The sequence below is a fragment of the Malaclemys terrapin genome, chromosome 7 (assembly GCF_027887155.1).
Source record: "Malaclemys terrapin pileata isolate rMalTer1 chromosome 7, rMalTer1.hap1, whole genome shotgun sequence".
Lineage (NCBI taxonomy): Eukaryota > Metazoa > Chordata > Testudines > Emydidae > Malaclemys > Malaclemys terrapin.
Genome location: NC_071511.1, coordinates 91556187 through 91576297, shown reverse-complemented (window position 1 = coordinate 91576297; position 20111 = coordinate 91556187). Strand labels below are relative to the sequence as shown.

At 37.8% G+C, this 20111-nt stretch overlaps 1 protein-coding gene across 4 annotated transcripts in view; it reads left to right on the top strand.

Moving 5' to 3' along the window:
* Positions 1 to 16994, top strand: part of PRKG1 (protein kinase cGMP-dependent 1) — a 925158-nt gene extending 908164 nt beyond the window's left edge. For all 4 annotated transcript variants that reach the window (XM_054034323.1, XM_054034322.1, XM_054034325.1 and 1 more), the window contains 7 exons: positions 73 to 162; positions 3513 to 3654; positions 6819 to 6982; positions 12042 to 12164; positions 12261 to 12323; positions 13527 to 13593; positions 15101 to 16994. In XM_054034323.1, the coding sequence (XP_053890298.1) occupies positions 73 to 162; positions 3513 to 3654; positions 6819 to 6982; positions 12042 to 12164; positions 12261 to 12323; positions 13527 to 13593; positions 15101 to 15199 (748 nt within the window). In that variant the 3' untranslated portion in view covers positions 15200 to 16994. The remainder of the gene's footprint in view (positions 1 to 72; positions 163 to 3512; positions 3655 to 6818; positions 6983 to 12041; positions 12165 to 12260; positions 12324 to 13526; positions 13594 to 15100) is intronic.
* Positions 16995 to 20111: the final 3117 nt, after the last annotated feature.

Here is a 20111-nt window from a genome sequence, read left to right as displayed (position 1 = left end):
GTATCACAGGAATACCTTTTACCAAAAAGAATGCTTTAACTTTTATTGCATTTTCTTGTTTGCAAATAATAGACTATACAGGACATTCAAGGACAGCAAATATTTATACATGTTGATGGAAGCCTGTCTAGGTGGAGAGCTTTGGACAATTCTCAGGGACAGGTAAGAAATTTTAGAAACCTTATATCTGAAAGAGAAAATTATATGTCAGTGTGAACTGTAATATTGTATATCTTTATTCCTAGCAGACAATCTCTAACATACATTAAAGGCGAGATCCCTGAGTATCACCAAGCTGTGCTTGGCACAGGACACAGAAAAGGTGGAGAAAGTCTTGTTCCCTCCCCTCCCACCCCCGCTATCCTGGAGATGACCAGGGACTAAAGTGGCCTCTGTCATAACTTGGAGTAACCTAAAGGCTGCTCTAAATTACACTAACTAGGACAGTGATCACTCCACCAGCTGAGGATTATCCTCTGCCACCTTACCATGCCCCCTTCCAGACCCTTCCACTTAACCTGAGCCTCTTAGGATCCATAAAAAGGGAACAGAGCCAGGGGAGAGGATCTGATTTATAGAGTCCTAAATTGCAGGGAGTGTATTCAGAATGGACTTTCACCCAAAACATTTTGGGAGGGGGAATGGGTAAGGGAGACAGACGGAGGAAGCAAACAAGAGGAGGCAGTAGCCTCCCCTATAACCTTTAGACAGTGAGCGCACTCACTTAGGGGATGTGGGAGACCTGGGTTCAATTTCCCTTCCCTGATGTGAAGCTGGAGTTTGAAGGTGGGTCTCTCACATAGCAGAGGAGTGCCCTAATCTAAGTTATTGGATACTTTTAACCTTAGTGTGTCTGGCCCAAATCCACAAAGCTACTTAGGCACCTAAACCTGAGACCTAATCAAGTTTAGGTGCCTAAGTCTCAGTTTTGGCTCCACCGTGATTCACAAAACTCCTGCTGAACCCCATAGTCACCTAAACTCACTCAGCACCTAAGTTTTCAGAGTAAAAGTTCCCTATGTGCCACCTATATTTCAGCCTCTGATAACGTATGTTGCTGCCTCCCTTTAGGGGTATGTGTACACTGCAATTAAAAACTCGTGGCTGGCCTGTGCCAACTGACTAGGGCTCATGGGGCTCAGGCTAAAGAGCTATTTAACTGAGGTGTAGGTGTTTGGCCTCAGACTGGAGCCTGAGCTCTGGGACCCGCGAGAGGGTCCGAGAGCCCAGACTCCAGCCCAAGCGAACATCTGCACCACAATTTTACAGCTCCGTGCCCAAAGCACCCGAAGCCCAAGTCAGCTTACAAGGGCCAGCTGCAGGTGTTTACCTGAAGTGTAGACATAGCCTTTTTGGTTCCCTCCGTCTGTGTCTCAGTTCCTCATTTGTAAAATGGGGATAATAGTCCCTTACTCCACAGGGGTTGTGAAAAGATAAATTCCTAAATGTTTTTGAAGCATCTCAGACACGTAGTGATGAGTGCCATAGAAAAGCCCATGCAGGAATTAATAATTCTCTCATCGGATCAGGATTTGAAAAGTGGGTAGTCAGTAAGGCATGGACCAATGAACAATGAGGAAAACACAAGCTGCTCAGGCAACTTTAATTCTAGCATTTCCTAACTTTTGGTTCCTTGACTTTGTAACTTTAATAACGTTTTTTTATCTTAGCTTTTTGGGTGTAATATATATATTACATATGAGGGGAGATAACCATGTGATAAACTGTACACAAACACTCTATAAATATAAGCACACAATTAGAAATGTAATAGATATGATTAAATTTGTAAATTGAATGTTGTCCTCAGAGTAAACAGGCAATTTAAACATGAAAGGAAAATGGAGCCTAAAACAAATATCAAACTGATATTTTAATTATCTCTAAGAAGTTACTTTCATTATTTTTTATATTCTGCTTCTTCTAAAAATCTGCCTGCTCTCAATATATTTAAAAAGCATTACAATTCCAAAGCTAACCGGTGTCTGGATTTATTCTTTTTAATTTTTTTTTCAGAAGTCTGATCAATTCTTTCATTCTTTTGCTCTTTGAATTGTGGTTTCTACTGCCATCTAGCTTAGAAGCATATTTATTTTAGTTTCAGTTAGTAGAGCTCAAACAATTCTGTTGTCAAAATCTAATTATGATTTCAAGTAACTATATATTCATTCCAAAAGAGTGGGAAGTGATTCACTTCTTTAAATTTGAAATTAACACTTCAAATTCCAAATAATAGCTTTTTATTTTTGTCTCAGTCTTGAACAGTATCTAACATTAGTCTTTGATCCATTTTAATAGATTTAGTTCAAAACTTATATATTACGTAAATATGAAAGATGTATTATACAAATTTTTCTTTGAATTAAATATCATTCTTTTTTGTTATGACTTCATATTTATTTCATAATTGTGTATAATTTAACAATATTTGTGTTAAGTTTGGAACTTTGGTTTAAAACAATGCTTCATGTGAATTCAACTAGTGGGTAAAATGCTATCCTCATGAATGGAAACCAAACAGAAATGAGTTTGCTAATGGCTATTTTCCAATTAGCAGAGGGCTTCCAAACTGTGTATGTATTGTATTGATTAGATCAAGTAAAGTGAGTAGATAAGAAATGGCTTTTAGTAGGAGAAGGTAAGTGGGTCTCCCTAAGGGTTGCTAACTCTGACTGAAGCTATTCCAGGATCTTTTTTACCGAACATGACATAATGTCATTTTCTTAAAATATCCTGTTAAAATCTCCTGGATTGCTTTCAATAGTTACCGGGAAATTGATGCCGATTCTGGGAGACTCCAGGCCAATCCTGGAGGGTTGGCAATCCAAGTCTCCCTAATTGTTAATATAGAAGACTAGTTTGGCAGCTAAAGAGTAAATAGCTAACCTACAACTGGATAGTTGGTATTCCTGTGATTAATTTGAGATATTGAGATCTTCTCTTTTCCCACCTGAATAAAACATAAGCACAACTTGAACAAAGAAGCTTTCCTTATTTATCTCAAAGCTATAAACTTTCAACAAATTAAACAGACAAAGAGAGAAACATGATTGTATCATATCTATACAGCTATTTCACAGTATGTTTCCTTCTGGCAGCTAAGGAGTGGCTAGAGTAAGATCATAAAATATGTGAAACTTACTGTCTTGATGCCACAAGTCCTTGAGGTAGTTACAGACAAAACTTTTTGAAAAATATGGTTCATAGCGAAATTGTTTTGAACTATCATTATGTTTTAGGGCTTGATCCTTCAAGGTGAAGTAAGTGGGACTATGCATATGTTTAAGAACTTTGCTGGAATGGGCCAGAGTACTTAGCATCTTGCAAGATTGAGGCCTTAAAATCTAGAGTAGTAAATCTATATGATCTACATAGCAGAGGTTAATTCTTATTAAACTTTATTTCATTGCTGTAATCATAGTGACGTGCAATAATAGTACAACCAAATATACAACATTAAATGCAAATATTTTAAATGGCCCCCAGACCTTTTTCCATTTTCTTTTATATAGAGGTTCATTTGAAGATTCTACGACCAGATTTTATACAGCATGTGTAGTGGAAGCTTTTGCCTATCTGCATTCCAAAGGAATAATTTATAGGGACCTCAAGCCAGAAAACCTCATTCTAGATCACCGAGGTTATGCCAAACTGGTGAGTGCTTACAATGTTTTTTTTTCTGTGCAGCAAAAAAATACTACAGTGCCATGTTTACTACACTAGAGTTAAGTCTCCATCAGAAACTCCTACTCTAAGGAGTTTATAACTCACCCACAAAATAGTACTTCTGTCTGAAACTTAGCATTAAGAGTTGCAGTCCCAGAGCAAATTATTTAGAGACGAGAACTAGGAAAAATCCATCTAACCATGTTGATGCATACAGGGGCAAAAATAGACGTTTACAATAGATGTTTCAATATTTTATTTGGCTGACACTCATTAATCGCTTTTATTTTTTACAGCCTACTGGTGCCAAATTTTTGCAGGCTACTAATGCCTGATGTGAACAAGTTGCTTTGCTTGTTTAAAAAAAATTATTTGTTTTATGGAGATATTAATCACATTTTGTTATTTCAAGAAATGATTACTCTCATTAATTGTTTTTAATCCTCAGGCTTGTCCTGCTAAAATGTAGCTAATACAGAATGTTGCTGTAATAAGAGTCTTTTCCTATTTAGTTATATTTTAATATTTTTAAGCCTAAACTTCTAGATGAAGGCCTCAATCCTACAAGCACTTACGCATGTGCTTTTGGTACAGGAGTATTCACTTGATTTCAAGTAATGCCCTTAGACTGTTGCTTTGAATTTAGTATAGCCACTCATATGCCTAATGTTAAGCATGTTTGAAAGTGATTGCAGGATCAGGCCCTAAGTGATCTGAGAGGCAAGTAAAACAATTGCACTAGTGCCAGATTCTTAGATATCTGTGTTACCTGATCTTGTTATTCCCTTTTTGAAATCTTTACAATGGTCATTAGAGAAATTCTACATAATCAAAATGTAGCAATGTGTATTAGGTTTCATATAGATTTGCTTAACAATGTTGGGCAACTAACATGCAGGGGAAAGGTAACCCAGATTTGTAAAGTTGACCTTCATTTTTGTGCTCATAATTTAGTTAGTGGGCATAAATAATAGCCATTTAGGCATTTTAATTACCTGATTTCACCTGCAAACCAGGAAATTAAATAGTCAAATACCATTATTTGCTCCTGCAAAAGCAGAAGCTCGGCTGTAAAGATCTGACTGGCTCTCTGAAAAGTATCAGCCATTAGACATGTGCACATGAATACTAAATATTAAGGACTGAATTATGTCCCTTCATGGACAAGTTGCTAGAAGAATGAGGATCCAGAAAACTTTTCCTTCCTCAGTTAGGCTCCCCCACCCCACCCCACCCCACCCACAAACCTTAATCCCTACCCAGGCAAAGTGTAAGCATAAAATGCTGCAGAGAATATTTATATGTACTTTAAAAATCTTTTATTTTAGTCAGAAATTATTGATTTGAACCGAGAACATGATATGCAAACACCTGCATAGTAGCATTACTAAAATATTCTAAACCTACTAAAATAAGGGTGTGTTCAGGTTATAGGTCAACCAAGCAAATAGCATCCAGGAACACAAAATGTTTGCAAAACTGGACATAGGCAATTCACTTAGACTCCCAATCTGATACCGTGGCAGTAGCAATCACCAGAGTTGCTTGAACTCCCTACTGTAAATAGGAGGGGACAGATGGCAGAACATTCTCTGACAGGAGTCCTTACATTAGAAATTAATGTCCTTCATCCAACTGTGTCTGGACTTGGTAATCTTCTTAACACACTGCAAGACTCACCTATTTTCCTGGGCTTTTTCCAGGGAAGGGGATTTATTAAGTGAAGCTTGTTCTGAGTGTAGCAGAAAATTTAAGAGCTATGGTATGGGGTTGTTTTTACTGCATTTTAGTGTGTTTTGGGTTAAATTTTGTGGCCCTGATTCTGGGTTTCACCATGGCCTCCATAAACCAGCTCTGGCATTAAGCTGGAAAACTCTCTTCTGAGGATTCCAGCGTAAATCAGGGATATTCCCAAGTGGTGCAGGGCCATTCTCCCACCCCTGTATCTCCCTGCCACAAATAGCATGCCAGAGGTGTAGCTAGGAGTTAAATGGCTTGTGTCGGGGGTGGAATAGATGTGTACAGAAAGATGCTCACAAGATTTATAGAGAAAACCTCATAGATATAAATGGAATTTAGGAAGTCTCCATAGGCAGCTGCTGCTCAGCACCCATCATTCAACCCAGTAATACAAAAAGATGAATTCTAGTCTGCTTATATTTATTTGTTAATTTATTTAGATTTATCTCCAGCTGTACCTATCAAAATTCTCTAGGTGCTGAGCAGCAGTTAAAAGCACAAAGGCCCAATTCTGAGTTTAGCTTGGCAGAATTCGGGATGCAACAGGTGGCTGTATGCCATTTTGGTCCCTCGTCTAAAATATAACATTTGCTGGGGCTGCTCTAGATTTATGCTTTCCTGCAGTGACACTCTGTGGGTTGTTATAAAAGCCCAAATAACTGCCATCTCCTAGCTGGGTGACAAACTCTTTTACTGTACCGCTCTTTCTATTGAGTTAAAGTGAAACCTCAGGGTCTCCCTGGATATTGTCATTTTCAAAGCATAGAACTATGCTCCATTGGCAGCCTCGGATCAAATCCCAATTGATGTGGTTCCATGTGTTAATCAAGGGGAAAAAATATGGCCAAGAGAGATAATATTTTTGTCATTGTTTGCTCTGCCTACATTGTAGTTCTTGGGAATTGTTCAGATAGCATGAGTTACCAAAGGAAAAGGAGAGCAAGCAGACTGCAGGACAGGACCTGTTCATGCTGTTCTGAACTGGTGCTTATCCTTTGATCTGGCCTTAGTAAACTGACATGAATAGTTCATTACTCAGACAGGAGTTTGGTATTAAAAGAGGGAAAAAATGTGAGCCATGTGCAAATGTCCAACATCACTTAAATAGGGCAGAAATTGCTGCAAGAATTTATTAGAACAGATCTAGTAACCACTAACTACCAAGAGATGTTTGTCACTCTCTCTTCTTACCTCAAGAAAAGCACTTGAGTTTACACTATGAAGGCTAACTCAGGAAAAATGTCACACTGTGGTTGTGTTTTATTTTGTAACAACCTAGCATGCTCTCGTTTATGATAATATTCCCATGAGGAAACCTTTATTTCTGCTTTGCTTCACTCTGAGAAGAACAGAACACATCACTGAAATGCCCTTTATTTTTCTGCATTGATGGAATTCCTTTCTTTTCACAGGTCGATTTTGGATTTGCAAAGAAAATAGGATTTGGAAAAAAAACATGGACTTTTTGTGGAACTCCAGAGTATGTAGCCCCAGAGATCATCCTGAACAAAGGTCATGACATTTCAGCAGACTACTGGTCACTGGGAATCTTAATGTATGAACTCTTGACTGGCAGGTATGGGCATTGCAACTGGAACTGCTGATAAAAATAGATCAGCAAATTACAGAATATTTCTGCCTTTGTCACTTTGATTAGAACACTGGAAGACTCAGAGCTGGCATCTGTGATGATGACCTACAACAGTCTGAAAACTTTACTGTTAAACCTAATCATTATTACTTTTCCTGTTTCATTACAGCCTGCTTTCATGCAGAGCTCTCAAATGACAAGGAATTTCGTCACTAGGCAGTTTACAACTTTATCATGAAACACATGTAAAATTATACCCAGCTCTGGCCCTGTCTGATCCCTGTCCCTTAAAGCTAACTTCCTCCTATGGGCCGGGACACAGGGATGCCCAGCAATTTGTGTTTCTTAGCTACTCTGAGTCAACAGCTAATGTTACTTCCATTCCTCGCTGAGAACAGCTCATTGGTGGCATGAAGGACAGCGAGCGCCAGAAAAGTTATAATACACAAGCTTTAATATTTCATATTGTGTGGGTCATACACTACTCCTCCTTTGCCTACCGCTGTCAATAGGAGTTACACACACGGAGAGTTGAGCCATTAACACTGAAATAATGCAGCTTTTTCAAATGAGAGTCTCAAGCAGGTAATAGCTTGAGAATTTGCAGATATATAGGTATAGCCCAGTTATAGTTATCTAGTGTATTCTGCAGAATCATTTGAACAAGTTTAAAAATGTTTACTTTAGTATCTGTTTTATACATAAAAAGTTACTAATATTTCCATTATTCAGAAATTTATTAGAATGTTCCCATTTACACAGAGTTCCCTAAAGGATCTAAAAAAACTTATTAAAAACAACAGCAATGAATCATGTTTGGGATAGAAGATGCAGAACAGACTCAACAAGCTAGGTACCAAGTCAGTATTACCATCAGAGATTCTCGAGAGTAAAGTCCATGAACTATGACAAATGGTCAAAATTAAGTTTCCATTAAAATCTATAAATAAGATAATTAAAAAGGCGTACCCAGACTCCACTTTAAACGGTACAATTTCTAAGCCCTATGGGCACTCAGAACTGAAAATACACCCCATCAACACTTGTTGCTAAAAAAAAACTGCATCTTTTCAGAGCTGGCAGGATGCAATATTGGAGAGCCTGCTGTATTCGCCTTTGTCCTCCACTGGCATTTTTATATATGGAGATATACCTATCTCATAGAGCTGGAAGGAACCCTGAAAGGTCATCAAGTCCAGCCTCTGCCTTCACTAGCAGGACCATGTACTGATTTTTCCCCAGATCCTTAAGTGCCCCCCCTCAAGAATTGAACTCACAACCCCGGGTTTAGCAGGCTAATGCTCAAACCACTGAGCTATCCCTCCCAAATCTATACCGACATCATGGCTATACTCTACCCTTATTTTTCCTCAGAATTCCTAATGAGAAAGGTGGAGCTAAATTTGCTGGGGGTGAGGAGAGAGGTTTGCAATTCAGCCAGTGAGGTGCTAGGGCAGTGGAAGTTAGCAGCATCTGAAAGAGTGGGCAAACCCAACGTGGTACAGCATCTTCAGTTTTTTCCTATTATAGGCAACAGTTCACAACAAAATGACACATGAAGGTTGTCACCTCTTGCCTGTACTCATTAAGCATTTCTCAAGGCATCAGTGCTTGAAGGGCGCCCCTGGCACTGCTGTCTCAGCTCTCCAGCACACAAGGCAGCAATGCCAAGGGAGCTGAGTGTGTCCGCACTGAGGCATCAAATCATCAAGCGCAACCTATGTTTAGAGTTCAGTGATGCTCCTTAGTTGTTCAGGAGGGGTTTGAGATACATGGCAGGAACCTGCCCCAGGCTGAAGTCATGGAGTTCTTTGGAAGTCACAGATTCTGTGACAAAATTGTAGCCTTATACATGGCCAGTGAGGTTGGAAAATACTCATAATATGCAGGAAGCATGAAGATCACTTTCCCATGGCACCAGTTTTGAACTAATATGGCATCTTAGAATCACATACCACCCTCAGTCTGTGTGTTAAATCCCCACTAGCCTACATAGTGTTCTTGCACTCACATTAAGGGTATCCTTTAACATTGTTATCTATGTTGCACTTATTTGTCCACCAATGTAGGTCCCTTTAAAATATCACAAAGCTATTTGAACCAATTTTTGAAACTGAATTTCACACATACTTTATGTAAACATATATTTCCATGTCAGTTCTAAATTTTGTTACCTGTCACTTTTCAATGCTCTAAACCAGAGGTCGGCAACGTTCGGCACGCGGCTCGCCAGGGTAAGCACCCTGGCGGGCCGGCCCAGTTTTATTTACCTGCTGACGCGGCAGGTTCGGCCGATCGCGGCCCCCACTGGCCGTGGTTCGCCGTCCCGGGCAAATGGGGGCGGCAAGAAGCCGCGGCCAGCACATCGCTCGCCCGCGCCACTTCTCGCCACCCTCATTGGCCCGGGACGGCGAACCGCGGCCAGTGGGGGCCGCGATCGGCCGAACCTGCCGCGTCAGCAGGTAAATAAAACTGGCCCGGCCCGCCATGGTGCAAACCCTGGCGAGCCGCGTGCCGAATGTTGCCGACCCCTGCTCTAGATATAGCATTATAGACAAGAAGCAACTAGCAATTGTTTCATCTTAACTAGACCATTCGTTACAGGGAATATATCTATCAGGTCTACCCTTATTCTTGCTCACTCCAAATTAAGCCTATCCAAGTTTCTTTTTCAGTCCTCATGTAAAACTTTAAATTCAAAGCAATATAACAAATTTGAATCTTACTTTTGGTCACTGAACTTTTATACAGAACATATTCATTTTTAAATACATTGATATTTTCTTACATAACACATGTCCTATAAAAATATTCACACCTTAAATATACAATAACTTAAAAATCTAAGCAGAACTACATATTTCACAATATTACGTTTACAATTTTTAAATATTAAGTATTTTAAATATCCCTAGATGACTGTACATCAGAGGAATACATACATTTAGTCTTATAAACTACTCTTGCTGAAGGTACAGAAATTTGTGTACAATGTCTCATTACTCAAGGTCTTGCTACTGAAAATACTATTCCCATATATTTCTTTGATTGCTGTTTAATGTAACTTCAAAATTAATTTACAAAAACCTCTGTATTAAATAATTTCAAAACACACAAAATCTTTCAGATTTGTACTAGCTTTTGAACAAAATTCTGCAATTTCTTCTACCTTTCCAAACCATATGCGGTCTGTTGTTCAATTATAAATTATAGTCATTCATTTTTATGTGATGCATAATTTGTGCTGAAAATGTCATCCTGTGTTTGAATATACTGATAAAATATTTCTTTCAACATATCAAACCCTAATCTTCCCTTAAATAATGTGTATTAATTCTGCATTCCACATAACTCTTAGCCTCTGCAATTATCTCTCATAATTACCAATTAAAAACTACATCTATTAGAAACTTTTTTAGACATTAGGGGAGTGTTACCATTTTTCCAATTTACTGATTTATTTGTATTTATTATTGAATTGAAGCTCTTCGTTTATTTCACAAAACTGCAATCAAATAATATTTAAGGGACAAATCCTGGTCTGCTGCACAAAGCTCAAGTAATGGACTTTCCACCTGGGCTATCCATGGGGGTTGGAAGGCGCATAATCATATCATCATCATCAGGGGCTGTAGAACTATCTGCTGACCATGTTCACCTTCTATGCAATGATTTTATCCAGAGGATCCACACAGTGACAAACACACTGGCTATACACTCAGCTCCCCAGCTACACAGAAAGACACCAAGGATCATAGGGCCCTGGACTGTCCTCACCATAGCTTTGTTATATTTATCAAAAATACACAATAGCTTCATTATGCCCTTTTCTTCATAAAGTTCCAAAATAGGATGGATATTGTTTGTTATATTGATACTTGTCCAAATTTATCATGCATAATAGTCTAAAGATGTGCAAATAAGTTAGAAAAGACTCTTTGAGAATATAGATTGTACAACACTTCCGTTTGCTAGCTCTATAAAATGCTTTTTTTCTGTAGGATAGTGAAAATTTAACTGTCAAGATGGGTCTGAATCTGCCACTGGTGTTGGATGAATTTCCCCCACGAGACAGGGCTAGATTGTGACTTTAGGCACAGCCCTACGTGGTACGTAAACTGCACTAACCTTGGGAAATATTGTCACTCAGCGAGACACAGCAGGGAGTCACAGCTTCTTTCTTGTTCTTGGGGGTAATAAGCCAGCAGTAAATTACTTCTCACACTGTGCTGGCTCAGCTATTCTGGCTATTGAGCAAGTGGTCTAACTTTTTCTCGCCCCTTCTCCACTTGCTTCTGGTAGGGAGGAAGCAAGTGAGTTAACCCCACTTACTCCTATGCACCTGACCCCAAGACCTGGGTAACCTGCATTAAGGTGTAAGAGGGGATTTCTCATTCTCTTGTATGGGTTTGTCATCCAAGTCACAATCTAGCCCAAAGTGAGCAACCTGTACCATCCATATTTAAGGGCATTTTGTTCACCTATCTCTGTACTCTGACATGTATTTGTGCTTTTAAACGAGAGAGTTTATTCCATCCTCTATCCAGGGCTGTTTGAAAAGCGATTATATAATAAGTCTAGTACAAAAGTAAATCAGGAAACAGGGGACCTGAAATCAGGACTGAGTCCAGCCCCTTGCTTCTTAGGTTGGCAGGTCATGGGATCATGGCTGAAACAAAACGTTTAGCCCATTCAGAAGAAGGCCTGCCTTAAATCGCTCGTTAATGCCCTCTCCTGGCCAACCCTTGGAGCAACATTGATGAAGTCCAGACAAAACCATGCCCAGAACTCCTTGGCCGTAGAAAGGATTACCATGGCATGGATTTTGGAGATGGAAGGAAGCATCCTGGAGAACTTCCTAAAGGATATAAAATAAAATGTTAATAGTCCAGACTTTCAATTTTCCTGAGAGCACAGGATGAGAAATATTATCACTTCTGTAATTTATCTCCTCTGATTTGTTATATAATAGGATGGTATGAGATTTATTTTTTAAAGACAGACCTTTAACTTTCACTTTCCCCCCTCCTCCCACTTCCTAAAGTCCACCTTTCTCAGGCCCAGATCCCATGAAGACCTATAACATCATATTAAGGGGGATTGACATGATTGAATTTCCAAAGAAGATTGCCAAAAATGCTGCTAATTTAATTAAAAAACTATGCAGGTAAATACTTTAAATACAATAACCTTTATCTTATGAGTAAAGAAATAAGTCCTTCTGAAAAAACATTATTAAACAACTCTGTCACTCTCTTTATAGGGACAATCCATCAGAAAGATTAGGGAACTTGAAAAACGGAGTAAAAGATATCCAAAAGCACAAGTAAGTGTGTTTTACAACTATCAATTACTTTCATATGGAAAAATTTTTCATTTCAGACACAAAACACTTTTCATAACAGTTCTCTTCTAACTTGTTCTTTGGATGTTAGGTTATTTTACATTACCATATGTCAGCAGTCTTTTCATATTTTGGAGTCTATTTTATCCTTCCTTACGTGGCATATAGGGTGGTATGTTGAGTGAAAGAGCGTTTTTTACTTAAATTTGCATCCAAATGGCATTTTGCAATATGGAAAATTAAGTCACCATCAATTTATTTTTAACCCCCTTGTATATGCCACCAGTTTCCAGTCATCTTTTGCTTTTTAACTGTGCCTCTGCCCCGGGGTTAAGACTGTACTTCCTGTTGATCCTATTCCATTGGCACTGATAGTATAGAGCCTCTGATTGATACTTCACTTGCTCTTCTTGGTTTCAGTAGTTCAGTGATGGGTGCAGTCTGACATATAAATAACAGGTAAAACAGAGCATGGAGTGCCCAGCACCTATTGGAGGGAAAGATTTTGCTTTTCCACTCTGCCCTGTGGACGTGGTGTGAATCTTTCACTGCTTCCTCCGTGCTCCAGGAGGGTAGCCCCATAGACTGTTCTCCCCCACCTCATCCCCAATCGGTTTAGCTGTGCTGGCCAGTATTTCTGGTGGTGGAGCCAAGACTCTATCCACTCTCTGCTTAACTGTTTGAGCAACCCCTTACTCCTATGCAACCTGACCCAAGGTCTGTGGAGGCCACATAAAGGCATGGGGGCAGTGCTGTGCTACTTTCCCTTATAATCTGTGCAGGCCTGCAGCCTGAGCTACAGTCTGGCTCAGAGGATCTGAATAAAGAACCTTGGGAGTGTGGGACCCACAAAGACCTTGCAGGAGATAAGAAGAAGCTGTCAGGACACCTGTAGTGAAGACTGGCTAGGTCACATCCTTAGCAGTCAGGAGGATGTCTCTTAGTGCAATTTTCAAATCATGTGTAACTTACACCACCCTTTATATAACCATGAGATTTCTGCACATATTTCAGTCTGAATAAAGAAAAACTTCAAAAATGTATTTCATAAAGTCAACAGAAAAATGACAACTATAAATCAGAAGAAAGTGCCTACAGAAATTAAAAATCTGTTTTGTGTGTTACAGTGATATTTCAGCTGTATATCTAATATCTTGATTTGTCCTAACATTATCCCCTTTCTAGATGGTTTGAGGGCTTTAACTGGGAAGGGTTAAGAAAAGGTACACTGACACCTCCTATAGTACCAAGTGTAAGTACACTTCTTACTTCTGTCCTTGCCGGTCAATCAGGAATAGTTTGCTTTGTGTCATTTGTGTAAAGTTCCAGTATGCCTACACCTTAGTAAAGGTAATAGTAGCATGCAGCAAAACTTGTCTGAAGATACTTGCCAAAGACCAGTAAAAAAAAAATAGATCACTTACGACAGATTTTCTTTTATTAACGTCAAATAAATTTTGTCTTGTGGCTGAGTCTTCATCAGGAGGCCCTGTAATGAAATGTTCTTTCCAGCAGCTGAAGTGGTGTGGCCAATGAGAGCTGCTGCAAGCAGCGCAGGCCGAGGGATATACTGGCCGCCGCTGCCAGCAGCTCCCATTGGCCTGGAGCGAACCGCGGACGCAACAAGTAAACAAACCGGCCCCGCCCGCCAGGTGCTTTCCCTACACAAGCGGCATCTCAAGTTTGGGAAACACTGCCTTATGTTGTAGTCCTTAGATTGTGTCAATGCACCCTCCAGATGCTACACTTCAAATAGGGTTGCCAGTATTGGTTGGATGTATTCCTGGAGGTTTCTTTGCATGACATAATCTGTAATTAAAGATTGATCTTTAATTCCTGGAAACTCCAGGCTAATCCTGGAGGTTGGCAACCCTAACTTTAAATCAACCTGGAAATTGATGCTGGTGCAAAATGTAGCAGGCTGCTTAGCAATCCATCTTTTGGGAGCACAGTGTCCTGGGATCTGTATTGGCTACCTCTTATTTTCCAGGCAGAGTACAAATATTGGCTTTGCTTTAGAAATAGCTTGGAACCTGCCCCCTATTAAGAGACAACCCCTCTCCCCATGCCATACCACCTCAATTGCATCAGTTGAGATACTTAAAATGGCTCTCCTTTCCTATAAAAGAAGGGGAGCTGTCATTGTGAACTTCTTTGGTGGGCCCTGAGCTTTATAGTTCACCCCCTCTGTGGTTTAAAATTGTCCTGTCTGTTGGCATACAAGGCATGCTGCAAGGTCCATCTTTTTTACACTAGATTTTTTGTATGGGAAGAGAATGATAATAATGTATTTGTGGGCGTGGTTGGACACTGTTGATATGCTTTGATTTTATGGGTGTGATGAAGTACTCTGGGGGATCTTATTTGATGTTACATCTTTGGTTATTTTCTTGATCTGAGGAAACCACTGGATTTTTTTGCACAACCATAGTTTTTTAATTACATCAAATGCACACAAAGATCAGCATAGTCATTTTTTAATTTTTGTTATACATTTTTTTAGAAAACCTAAATAAATACCCTAGCATTGACAATATTGCCAAGGGACAAATGTATTTGCTCTCCCTTTTCTTTGAAAGCTTTTACTAGTCATATTTAACTAGTGAGCTTTTCCACAGATAAAATGTTTTAGGTTTGTGAATGATGTTGAAAGAGCATTGTTTTGAGACAGGAAAAATGGTCTTTCTAAAGGTCCGAAATAGAGATTTTCTTAAAATCAAAAGCAACTGATGCAAACACATTAACTGTTCATTTGATAGGTTGCATCTCCGACGGACACAAGCAATTTCGACAGTTTCCCTGAGGACAATGATGAACCGCCACCTGATGACAACTCAGGATGGGATATAGACTTTTAATGTATTTCTCTTACCTGCTTCTGCCTTGCTGAAGACAGCTTCCTGAGACATGGCTGCCAGCAAAACTGAAGGAATTGGGGAGGATTAGTGCTCGGGGTCACCATGATGCCTTGATTGATGCTGCTACAGTAACTACAGTGGCATTAGGACTTATTGCTTAGATGACAATAGTGCTCTTCACATGTTTTATGTTTGAACTTATAATAGCAGTTGACATGGTGGTCCTGAAGCAAGCCTTTTCACCAGTAAAGAAATATGTTTTCTATCACTGCAATTATCTTGCTATGCTCTAATTATAATTTGAAAGATAATAGTGTAAGATACTCTTAAAGCCAGTATTTTACAGCTAGAATTATCAGTAGGATCAAATAGTAACTTATTATGTACTATAGTTATCTATGGTACAGAATGTGGGGTACTCCCACACTTCAGAGTGAGTTTGTAGGGTCTTTTACTACAGGCCAGTGTGAATACAAAGGAGGACCACAAAACTATAGGTCAATGAGTTCATGTCAAAGCAGTGCTAAAAGTTGTCTTTTTTTCAAGCAGTATTCATGACAAGACTGAATGTTACCTTTCCTTTTTCTTTCTGACAGATTTTTTAAACTGATACAACAAAAGCACAACTGCTACAGATTCTGTTGAGAACTGTTAAGGCAGGTATGGGTCGGTTTTCGCATACAACTGAGAACATGATGTAACTAACATCTTTATTTTTCTTTTGGTACAATAAATATTTGCATGAAAAAATCATAATTATTCATTCTACATATTTAAAAAAACTGTGCTTAAATAACGGTCCTAGAAATAGAATGACAACAACCAACTGGTCTTATTAATTATTAGAAATAAAGACTGATCTTAAAATAACCCTTAGCTTTTAGAACCCAAGGAGGAAAATCTCAGACCCATAACATACTGTATAGGTGCTATGTACGTCTTTCATCTGTGAATATAAATGTTCAGCAGTCAATAAGCAGTTCAGAGATATGTAGCAAGAGACATCATCTTTAGTGATGCTCTAAAAACAGAGAATCCTTTAAGTCTCCATATTTGCATCTTCCCTGCTTTCACTCTGCAGTATTTGGGAGCCATCATAGTATTCTTACTTTTCCTGCTTCTTTAAAAATATATCAGTACCGAGGCAGTTTGCAGATGACCTGGCTGTATTTTTTATCACTATATTTCAAAATGTAAATAAACCAATGTTTTCGGTTAAAACACAGTATTATAACAATGAATCCTAATACTCTGCCTGGAATAATGGATGGGATTCTGATGGGATCCACATAAATGGAAAACTAATGTGAAAGCAACACAGGTCTACTGTATTTGTGTGAGATCTGCTGGCACATATATTTGCAGTACACAGACACTTCAGTGATTATCCTGAGGTGCTGCAACGGCTACTATCCTGAGGCGCTGCAACAACTACAGCACAAACTGCTATAAAAAAGAGAGGGGAAAAGGATACTATAGGCCTGAATTCTTTTCTCACTTACTTCAACTGCTTTTACATCACTGTAACTCCAGGACATCAGTGGAGTCATTCCTGATTTACAATGATGTGAGAAAAAAAAATCAAACCTTATTTGCCAACTAATCAGAGATGTGTTAGATTGAATGTAAGTTTACCCCCTCACACTTATAAGAGGCACTAGTTTTCAGAACTTGCAGTAGATTTTACCAGGGCCCCATTATATTAATTCGAGCAGCATATGATGCCACATCTGATTATACCATGTTATATAGAGTCAAAATATGTGACTTAATTTGTTGTGCTCCAACGCATTTTTATATAAAGCCATTAAAAGATCAACATTTCCCACATTTGGTATCACACGGTTATTATGGGTATCTCCTGTTCTAAATTTATGGGAAGACTATGGTAATCCTAAATAACTGTGCAGTAACAGTTAGCAGATGTTAAGTTTTTTGTGGTGACCACTGTACATTAGCATATTAATGGCATACATGATTTTTCAAAGCATGGGAAACTAGGATCTGAGCTTATCCCATTGAAATCAACAAAAGTTTCACTACTGACTTCAACAGGAGTAGGCCCCTAGTTAAGATTTTGTGGCATTTTTGTCTTTACCCTTAAATACAGGAGAGGCAAATAGTAGGGGATTTATCAATAATAGAATGCCTACCATGAATACATTTTAGCAGCTTTTCATATTCATAAGGACATTGGTTTAATAGAGCATTTTAAAGATAACATTGTCAAATAAGTAGAATAATGAATATACCAACATCATGTCCACAATTTGCCAGCAGACTAGAAAGCCTGACTTACCACAGTTCCCTTTAACTAATCTATTTCATTTATTTCACAGTTACATATAGTAGGATGAGGCAATATCAGCAGCACAACAAAACTGCAAATTACTTCTGCTCTTCATTAATCATGTGTGGCATTGCATTAAGATTTGTACACTTTGAAGCAATCATAAAAATAATAATAATTACATCTACCAGGAACTACTTGTATACAACAAGTATACCATATACTTAATTTTAAACATTTAACTTAGGGATTTAAAATACTGTCTGAAAGCAGACACTAGATACTAGGGCTAAAACAGTCTCATAGTCATCTTAGTTAAAAAAAAAAAAAAAAAAAAAAAAAAAAAAAGGAATTCACCTTATTTCTGCATTAAAGCTGGATCCCTCCACCCCCATTGTCTGACATGGAGTGATGTGGCTACATTGGACAGTGAAACTTGTTTAATTTGTTAACTGACTTTCTTGTTATACATAAGAACATGAAGAACAAGAGTTTATCATCTGTCTCAATTCTAAATAGTTATTATGGCATGAGTACTTGGGATTCAACTATCAGTTACAAAAAACTGAAGAATTGCCAAGAGAAAAGAGCATCACAATATTTTTTGGGTGAACTGAAAACATTACAGGAAGAATGTTTCAAAATGAGCTTGTTATCAATTACTTTTGTTTGTTCCTATCAGTTTTGTCCCTGTGCCACATACAATAATATCCGAATCCTATGGCATGCAGTGTATTAATACAAATTTATTTTGATATAAATCTTCATTCAACTTTCATTTTCTTTACCACATATATTTTAAATAACTTAAATTATCATATGTATATGAATAACCCCTTCATTTATAATTAATATATTTGATTTACATATATACATTCACATAAATTGATTGCCTCAATATTTCCACTTCTCATTTTTTCTTTATGCCTACTTTATCATATATGGAAAGATGATGTATTTACATAAGGAGAAATCAGCTACCATATTTAAAACAAGTGTGTTAGCATCGGGTTCATAAGATACAGATGATCTGTAGCTCATTATACTGCTGCATTATTCATTAAACTCTTATTTAACAATAGGACCATAAGCAAATATTTATGTAAATAGATATTTTCGTGTTGATATTTTGTGGTACTCATATAACTTTTTATTTGGAGTTCCATGGCATTATTACTTCATTTTTCTTATTTGTAATGTAATGTTTTAGATCAAAGTAGACTTGAATTAATGTCATAATTGTCAGTATTATTGAACTTTGTCAACTGTACTCTTATTCATCTGTTCCATAGTTTAGAACATGATCTAGCTATTTGGCATTGTTGCAAGTGCCTTAAATTCATGGCATCCTATAAAAATACAAATTTGGTGTTATGCTGCATGACAAAGACAAACACACCTCAAAATGTTGTCCTTTCTTAGCTTGCTGCGTTTTACAGTTCTTTCTGCTAACAATTTATAAGCCTTTATTATATAATATTGATGAATTACAGAAATGATGAAGTTGTTCTCTTATTTCTGTTAAATGTACCAGAGCTGTGAATCTGTTAATGAGATACAGCGTCATTTCTGTGAAATGTATAAATGTACGTGCAGGTCAAATTAATATATGACATACTATCAGTCTGTATACAGGTATTCCTGTTTTGCTAAGCTGTGCAGATTTAAAAAACTATAGTGCAGTAAAGTTCTAACATATCATATTTTATAAACTCCATTACAAATGTTCCACACAGACAAATGATTAGCAATTAACTGTAATTTACACCAAACAAAAATCACATCTCCACGTGAAACCAATGACTACAAAAGAAATATCTTGTTGCACCACTCAACAAAACAGGATCAGTGCTTTATATGAGCTCTTGTATATGCAAATCATTTCTGAGGCAAGCTCTCAACACACCTAGAAAGCTAAATATTGAAAGTATGTTATTAGTTCTCTTCTTCCATAACTGTCTACTACATAAACAGACATAGCACTGAGACTTTGACAATTTCTCAAATGTTTCAGGCTTTACTAGCAAAGGGAAATTTCATTCAGAGTTGCCTACCATACTTATTCCAATGTATGCTGTTTTTACACTGGTTGTTTCTTTTGTATTCTTATGGCTATAATTCTTTGGTTTTCTTCTTACAATGGATTCTACATGAAAGAGTTTTTTGTTTGTCAAAATACGATGTCTGTCATCAAATGGTCATTGACCAGTTGCACTCTTTTGATGTAGATTTAAGAACTTTTTTTCATAAACTTAACTGCTTTTGTTTTGCTCTGTATTTTCCCTGCAGCTGTAATTGCTGAGTGCCTGTTGTATACTTTATAGAGTTGAAATAAAAATAATTACTTTTGAACATTGTTTTGATGTGTTCTGCAATGTCAGATTTCTAGTTTTGTACAAGTTGTAGTTCAAATCAGAATCTAATCATATTTTATTATATTGTATGATGATACGTGCTGACACATGATCTAACAATTGTTAGAAAGTACTTCTAGATTGATTACTCTTAAAGCATTAATGCAGCCATATCCTCATCTAAAATAGATAAAAGGTGACTATGCTGAAGAGGTGAGATGTCCATGGTGACTGAAGTGTGATGTTTCATTTGAATATCACAGGTATG